The 9,073-nt window shown below is 30.7% G+C and overlaps 1 protein-coding gene across 2 annotated transcripts in view; it reads right to left on the bottom strand.

The window, feature by feature from the left end:
- The window catches only part of LOC111434600 (glutamate-1-semialdehyde 2,1-aminomutase 2, chloroplastic-like), a 30,498-nt gene that overhangs the window by 18,917 nt on the left and 2,508 nt on the right, over window positions 1-9,073 (bottom strand). For both annotated transcript variants that reach the window (XM_023072058.1, XM_023072059.1), the window contains exon 2: window positions 129-132. In XM_023072058.1, the coding sequence (XP_022927826.1) occupies window positions 129-132 (4 nt within the window). The remainder of the gene's footprint in view (window positions 1-128; window positions 133-9,073) is intronic.

Below are 9,073 nucleotides of genomic sequence, written 5' to 3'. Positions count from 1 at the left end.
GTGACTTTCATCTTCAAACACCTCCCCTCGAATAAAGCAGGTCTCCCCTTAGTCATTATTTACTATACGTTTGAGTAGGCTCGACTCCTTTTCTTCTGGAATCATTTATTCGACATTTGAGAATTTACCCATCTATTAGCTAAGTTTACGGCATGGCTCTGATACCATGATAGATAAATACTACTCTCACAATAGTATGATATTGTACACTTTGAGCATGAGCTCTCGTAACTTTGCTTCCTTCCGAATAGAAGAGTGATAATTTATCCAAATATATATTTTATATATATATATATATTTTTTTTCATTTTCTTTTAAAAAAAATCTTATATATTTTTCTTAATATATGTGTATGATTAAATAAATACAGCTATTTACAATAAATTTATAATTTTAGGCGACTAATTAATTTAAATTAGGTAGAAATTACTCTAAAATAAATAAATAAATTTATTTATGAGTGATTAGATAATAATTTTTTTTAGAAAAGTTAGTCTAAGTCAATTATTTAAAAGGAAGAATAATAAAAAGTGATATTATTTTAATAAGAAAAGTAAAAATAAAGAATATCCAATTTTGACTGAAATGATTCTAATTTCAAATTAAATAAATAAATAAAAGTAAATAGACAATTAATACCCTTTTGCAAAAGGTCTGGAGAAGACAGGGGAAAGGACAAAAGAGTCACAATCATTACAGTGGGCAATGATAGTGACATTTGTACTCTTTTAATTTGATTTTTTTTTTTTTTAATTTCTGTCTTTAAACAATTAACACATATTTTAATTTTGTAAAAAAAAAAATAAATAAATAAAATACGAAAACATTTCCAAAAATTAACAATGAACTAACAATAAAAATTTAAAAATAGCTTTAAGATTAGATTTATTAAAACTGACTAAAATTTAAACATTTAAAAATATAAAATAAAAAATGTTCTGTTAAGCAAAAATAATTTAAATGGGTGAAGTAAATCTTTTTTAAACCAATTTTTAAAAACTTATAAATTAATTTCATTCCATATTCATTTATCCATTATTATTATTTAAACTATTTAAATCAACGATTGCTTAACTAAGTCATCGTGCAAGGAGAGTAAGCTAACTCGCCTTTATCAAAACTTTGAAAAGGTAAAATTTTATGCACGTATTTTTTTTTTCATCTCTCACGATTTTATTTTTGTAAAATATAGAGTGTCGTCGTTTTCCAATTTCTTAGATGTATGTATGCATGCTCTCATAATCATGTACAAAATTTAGAGGTATGTTTTTAGTAAATTTGTGGGGTGGAAGAAATTTTAATACCTAAAAATTAAGTTAGACTAAAAAAAATATTGTAATAGCCCAAAAATAAAAATAAAAATAAATAAATAAACAAAAATTATTATTAGGTTTAAAATAATAATAATTAATTAATAATTAAATAAAATAAAATAAAAACAATTCTTTCCCATTTCTCTTCGCTAACGTAGTCCATTTCCCGGTAATAATAATAAATTAATAAAAAAATACTAAAAATAAAACAGAAATGAAAAAATGTCAGATTTGAGAAAACAAAAATGCCTCACATCAGATTTATAGGAAATGACGAAGATTTACATGGGAGAGAGATTTGAGATTTCTCGGTAAGTTATATTTGATGTTGACACGTGCCCCGTGGTTCTGCACATGTCATGTATATTGATATGTGTGAATTGTCTGTGGATCGATATGCTTCTTATATGTTATGTATATGTTATAATATGTGAATTGTATGATAATAATTACGGTACGATGTGTTAAATGATATGTTTGAGATAGGATACGAGAAGGATGCACAAAACAAAATGTAACGATAGGAGTAAGATACGTTCATGAAACATTAAGATTAGGTTACATACCGGAGTGCTATGGATAGGAGATATTGATGAAAGAATACGGTTAGGTTATGGTTAGAAAGGGATAGGTTTGTGATAGATTGATAGAACGATAGCGTTAGAATACGTTCCTATGATGATATGACTAAGGTACATTCACGTAACGATATGACTGTGATAGGTATAAGAACGTTAAGACTATAATAAGTTAAGGAACAATATGACCACGAAGCATTGAGCGTTATGTTATGTTTTCTAAATTGTATGGACATAGTATGTTATGAATGACATGATATCACGATAAATGAAATGAAATACAACCCTGTTAGAATTATGCATGATATGAAAAATGAAAAATGAGAAAAGATATGATATGAATGTAAAACGATAGCGTGGTTATATTTAATAATGTCGAAAATGGAAAAATATTGGGATCTCATGCATTGGGGATACCCCTATTTCATCACGATGGGCAGGGGTACGATCATTATGTTTTACATAATGCTGTCGGCAGGGGTATAATCATTTTGTTTTACATAATGTTGTCGTGGCTATTACTAGTTCTAACGGGTGTTTGGCCTAAGGAGCTCCCAAAGTATGCTCGCCCGACAAGGAAAGTGGCCCAACGGTGTGCGAACTGACTAGTGAGTCCATACTCGCACGTATTGGCTGTGTGTAGAGTATATGGTACACATCCAAGTTACCCGTTAGGACAGTACCGTAGGTAAATAGATTGAAATGATAGGTCCCGTTATTGCATTTGTATGTTCTTGCATTTAACCTCCAATAATGGGGTCACTTGATATTTCTTTAAATACTCAAGTCATGTGCTACTACATTTTTCAGGTTAAGGCAAAGCATTCATGCACGGCTGACGACGGCATCACAATTTGAGACCATAACACATGCATAGGGCAGTGGTATTTAGTTTCTTAGACTTAGGAATAAGATGATTTTAATTTAAATGTTTATTTGTTTTATTTAGCCTTTTGTTGTGTCATCTTAAAGGTGTTTTCGAATCACGTAAGTCCATGGCTGTGTTTTAAGACAAAGGTTACTTTTTATGGAATTTAAATGAAGTCTTTTCGCATTCAATGTTCATGATATGTATACAGTAACGACCTTAAATTAAGTAGAAAATTTTAGGTCGTTACCGTTCGTATTAGAGCTCTAGGTTACAAATCTTATAGACTAGCTTACAATGTAGGCTTGGCATGTTCATGGTCCCACCGTCGATGCCCCGTCTCCATCAGGTATGTCTTGCATAGGATAGTAAAATGAAATGTCGTTGATTGCGTTGTTGTTATTGTTTGGTCATTATAAAATATAACTCATAATTGATTTTTTTTTTACATCATTGACTGTATCATAATTCACTGCGTTATTGTTAGTTTAATTTTATTTTTATTATAATATAGAATGTTATGTTTTACCTTGTATGAGATGTGAATGTAAATTGTTGTATTGATGATATTTAGACTTATTGATGTTGGTACTGTGAATGGGTAGCTATAGTTTTAGTAAGCTACTAAATGTTAGTGTATGCGTGAAAATGATTTTGCTAAGGAATGTCATATGCTTCAGTTAGACGTCTCGAACATAGATAAATTTACTTAGTGTTATGACTGTAGAGATGAAAAGGAATGTACCAACGTATATTGACGTCTAAGTAATTTCAAATGAAATGAAAATGACCTAGGAAGCTTGATAAATGATAATATCTTATAGTATGCTATAGATATTAAAGAGGTAGTATCTTGAAATAAAATTTTGTAAGGTAAATATTATTAAAATATGAAAAAAAAAAAAAAGGTGATTTGGCTTTACCACTCGAAAAAAAAGAAAGAAAAAATTAAGACTATACAAAAAAAAAAAAAAGGTGATTTGGCTTTACCACTCGAAAAAAAAGAAAGAAAAAATTAAGACTATACAAATTTAAAATGTGTATTGGTGAATGACATAAGTGTCTTTAATGGAAGCTGAGCTTTGGAAGGAGTGAGATGTAGAAAACTTTCCGGCCTTAATACGAGTTGAAATTAAATAATAATAATAATAATAATAATACAATGGCAATTATGGAAGTTATGGGGCGATTTAAAATTATTGAGGCAAAGCTTGGATGAGGCATTACGATCATGGTCAAAATTTTAGAAGTATATGGAGAGGGACTACCGTATGAGATTGTGAATATACCTTAAATGTAAGAAAAGATAGATTTAAGATAGACTTAGGTTGGGATACACCAGAATGACAGAGGTGAGCATTGTCTAGATTTAAAATAGACTTGGGTTGGGATACACCAGAATGATAGAGATAGACATTGTCTCTAAATCAACTAAAAGTGTGGTGTAATTTTTATTACGTTCATTGCAAAAAGCTCAACCTAAACAAATTGTTATATAAAGAAATATCAATTGTCATATAAAAAGCTCCGGACGGGTATTATCATAGTTATTTCTAAGGCTGTCTAACTTGATTTTTGTTAAGTATCCAAGTTTTATGGCATCTATAATATATCTGTTGCTTGTATATAATACCAATTTTTAGATTAGAATTTTGTTCATCCATATTACTAGAGTTTGAAAAAAAAAAATTGTTGATCAGTGATGTTTATTGATGGTTAAAAATAAAAAATGAGATTATGAGCAAGGAGGTTAATTATTGAACCTTTACCAAAATTGAGAGAATTTGACTATAGAACAATGTAACGTACCCAATAGTAAAACTATGGATGAGTTCATGAAATCATCATTAAAAAAAATGAATATCTTGAGATTAAAATTGAGTAAGTTTGCCAAATTTATTGTCCACGTGAACATTAATGTCAATGAAGCGTCCGAGTCACAAGCCTACCTTCGATTGGTCATGAGATTTATGAAAAGAATCAATACAATGCTTATGTATGAAATTTTGGTGATCATGGTAGGATAATGGGCTAAACCAAGGACATGTATAAAATGACTAAAATGTCCTCTAATTATGTACCAATCAAAACTAATCTCTAAATAAAATGAGAGTTGACCGGGAGTCCTCTTTTATGGTAGAAAGGGATTATACAAATGACAGGTACATTGAAATAGGTCAGGAATTAAAAGAAAATTTGGGATGGTAAATGACCAAAATATCCTTATGAGAATTATAAGATGTTTTTAAGATTTTGAAATACTCAAAATATTACGAAAATTTATATAAGACTCATGCGATATTAAGATGAGTATGGAAAATCTTAAGGACATTACTAAACTTTGGTATATGAATTGGGAGGAAAAAATATAAGAATAGCAGTATTCTCTTCAACAATTGATAACTACCAATGTCGTCCCGAAACAAATATAAGGATAGTAGTATTCTCACTGATATTCTAATGCGAAATAAAACATATCATAACTATTGTTTTTTTTTTTTTTTTAATTTTGCACCGTCCAGCCAATCCACATGCATAAATATTTGAATCACATCATCCATTTTCAAATGATGACATGATGTTTGCAGGTTAGTTTGAAAAAGAATTAAATTCAAGCTATTCCGGTTCGGCTACGTTCTCGCTCCTACTAACGAAAAATTATTGAGCTATTATCTTTTCCACAAGATTGTTGGAGAAACCGTTCCACCAATTACGCTTCCTGTGATCGATCTTTACACACAAGAGCCTTCTCTAATATGGCAACAATGTGGAGGGATCGATGATAAAGAAATCTACTCCTTCACAACTTCAATGAGAAGAAATCTCGTGTCATTAGAAAAGTTGGCTCTAATGGTGACACTTGGAGAGGTGAAAACAAAGGTCAACGAGTATTTTCTTCGGTTAACAATGTTCTAATTAGTACTATCAAACGGTTTTATTACGAGACTCCTAAAGACAAAGCTAATGACAATGATTGTTCTTGGATCATGCGGGAGTACACAATTGATCCTTCTTTAATACCAAAAGTGTTCGTGAATGATTTCTATGTACTCTGCGCGATTCGAAGAACGAGGTTAAAAAACGTAAAAAATGTAGTCTTGACAAGAATACAAAAATCATGTGCCTCAAACTGGCCAACAACAACAACCACTACAACAATACACATATATGATTAAAATTCCGAACTACAAGAAATCACTCAATGTTACGTATCATTTCTTACCAACAAAAGTCGTATATTTTTATTTTATAATTGACTTTAAAAAATAATTTAATTTTGTTGGTATGAAATTTTTTTCTGTAACGATGTTCATAAATATATATATATAGTTTTAAATTTTGCACAGTCCAGTTTAGAGCACATGCAGAAATATTGTAATCCCATCACTAATTTTCAAATGATGATATAATGTTTGCAAGTTAGTTTGAAAAAGAATTAAATTCAAGTCATTCCCGTTCGGTTACGTTTTCGCTCCTACCGACGAAGAATTATTGAGCTATTATCTTTTTCACAAGATTTTTGGAGAAACCGTTTCACCAATTGCGCTTCCTGTGCTCGATCTTTACACATAAGAGCCTTCTCTAATATGCAACAATGTGGAGAGATCGATGACAAAGAAATACTTCTTCACAAACTTCAATAAGAAGAAATCTGGTGTTATTAGAAAAGTTGACTCTAATGGTGCCACTTGGAGCCGTGAAAACAAAGGTCAACGAGTATTTTCTTCTATTAGTAATGTCCTAATTGGCAGCATCAAACGATTTCATTACGAGACTCCTAAAAACAAAGCTAATGACAATGATTGTTCTTGGATCATGCGGGAGTACACAATTGCTCATACTTCCATATCTAAAGAATTCATGCATGATTCCTACCTACTTTGTACTCTGTGATTCGAAAAAGGATATTAAAAAACTTAAAAAATGCAGTCTCAACAAGAATACAAAAATCCTTTGCCTCAAACTGCCCAACAACAACCACCACTACAACAATGCATACATATATGATCAAAATTCCGAACTACAGCAAATCACTTCCAACATGAATGTTAAGTATCATTTCTTATGAAGTCGTATATTTTTATTTTATAATTGACTATAAAAAAAATAATTTAATTTAGTTTGTATGAATTTATTTATTTTTTAACCATGTTCATAAATATTATTTTTTTTTAAATTTTGCACGGTATAGTCTAGTCCACATACATAAATATTGGAATCACATCATCAATTTTCAAATGATGATATAATGTTTGCAAGTTGGTTTGAAAAAAAATTAAATTCAAGCCACTCCCATTCCGCTGCGTCTTTGCTTCTACTAACAAAGAATTATTGAGCTATTATCTTTTCCACAAGATTGTTGGAGAAACCGTTCCACCAATTGCGCTTCCTGTGATCGATCTTTACACACAAGAGCCTTCTCTAATATGGCAACAATGTGGAGGGATCGATGATAAAGAAATCTACTTCTTCACAACTTCAATGAGAAGAAATCTCGTGTCATTAGAAAAGTTGGCTCTAATGGTGCCACTTGGAGCGGTGGAAACAAAGGTCAGCAAGTATTTTCTTCGATTAACAATGTTCTAATTGATACTATCAAACGGTTTCATTACGAGACTCCTAAAGACAAAGCTAATGACAATGATTGTTTTTGGATCATGCGGGAGTACACAATTGATCCTACTTTCATACCAAAAGTGTTCGTGTATGATTTCTATGTACTCTACACGATTCGAAGAAGGATATTCAAAAAAGGTAAAAAAATGCCGTCTCGACAAGAATACAAAAATCATTTGCCTCAAACTGCACAAAACAACCACCACTACAGTGCACACATATATGATCAAAATTCCAAACTACAAGGAATCACTCAATGTTACGTATCATTTCTTATCGACAAAAGTCGTATATTTTTATTTTATAATTGACTTTACAAATAATTTAATTTAATTTGTATAAATTTATTTATTTTTGTAAGAATGTTCATAAATATATATATATTTTTTTTTTAATTTTGCACAGTCCAGTCTAGTTCACATGCACAAATATGGGAATCAATCATCAATTTTCAAATGATGATATGATGTTTGCAAGTTAGTTTGAAAAAGAATTAAATTCAAGCCACTCCCGTTCGGCTACGTCTTCGCTCCTACCGAGGAAGAATTATTGAGCTATGGTGCCACTTGGAGTAGTGAAAACAAAGGTAACAGTATTTTCTTCGGTTAATAATGTTCTAATTGGTACTATCAAACGGTTTCATTACGAGACTCCTAAAGACAAAGCTAATGACAATGATCTTACTTTCATACCAAAAGTGTTCGTGTATGATTTCTATGTACTCTGCGGGATTCGAAGAAGGATGTTAAAAAAACGTAAAAAATGCAGTCTCGACAAGAATACAAAAATCATTTGCCTCAAACTGCCCAACTACAACCACAGCTACAATGCACACATATATGTTCAAAATTCTGAACTCCAGGAAATCACTCAATGTTACGTATCATTTCTTATCGACAAAATCGTATATTTTTATTTTATAATTGACTTTAAAAAATAATTTAATTTTGTTGGTATGAATTTTTTTTGTAAGGATGTTCATACATAAATAAATAAATAAATATATATATATATATATATATATATATATATATATATATATATATATTTTTTTTTTTTTTTTAATTTGCACAGTCCAGTTTAGTCCACATGTACAAATATTGGAATCACATCATCAATTTTCAAATGATGATACGATGTTTGCAGGTTAGTTTGAAAAAGAATTAAATTCAAGCCACTCCCGTTCGGCTACGTCTTCGCTCCTACCGACGAAGAATTATTGAGCTATTATCTTTTTCATAAGATTGTTGGAGAAACCGTTCCACCAATTGCTCTTCCTGTGATCGATCTTTACACACAAGAGCTATGGCAACAATGTAGAGGGATCGATGATAAAGAAATCTACTTCTTCACAACTTCAATGAGAAGAAATCTTGTGTCATTAGAAAAGTTGGCTCTAATGGTGACACTTGGAGAGGTGAAAACTAAGGTCAACGAGTATTTTCTTCGGTTAACAATGTTCTAATTAGTACTATCAAACGATTTTATTACGAGACTCCTAAAGACAAAGCTAATGACAATGATTGTTCTTGGATCATGCGGGAGTACACAATTGATCCTACTTTCATACCAAAAGTGTTCGTGTATGATTTCTATGTACTCTGCACGATTCGAAGAAGGATGTTCAAAAAACGTAAAAAATGCAATCTCGACAGGAATACAAAAATCAATTTGTCTCAAACTGCCTAACAACAACC

This window comes from Cucurbita moschata, unplaced genomic scaffold (assembly GCF_002738365.1).
Source record: "Cucurbita moschata cultivar Rifu unplaced genomic scaffold, Cmos_1.0 Cmo_Scf00045, whole genome shotgun sequence".
NCBI lineage: Eukaryota > Viridiplantae > Streptophyta > Magnoliopsida > Cucurbitales > Cucurbitaceae > Cucurbita > Cucurbita moschata.
Note: the sequence above shows the minus strand (reverse complement) of the source record. Positions and strands in the feature narration are given on the sequence as shown.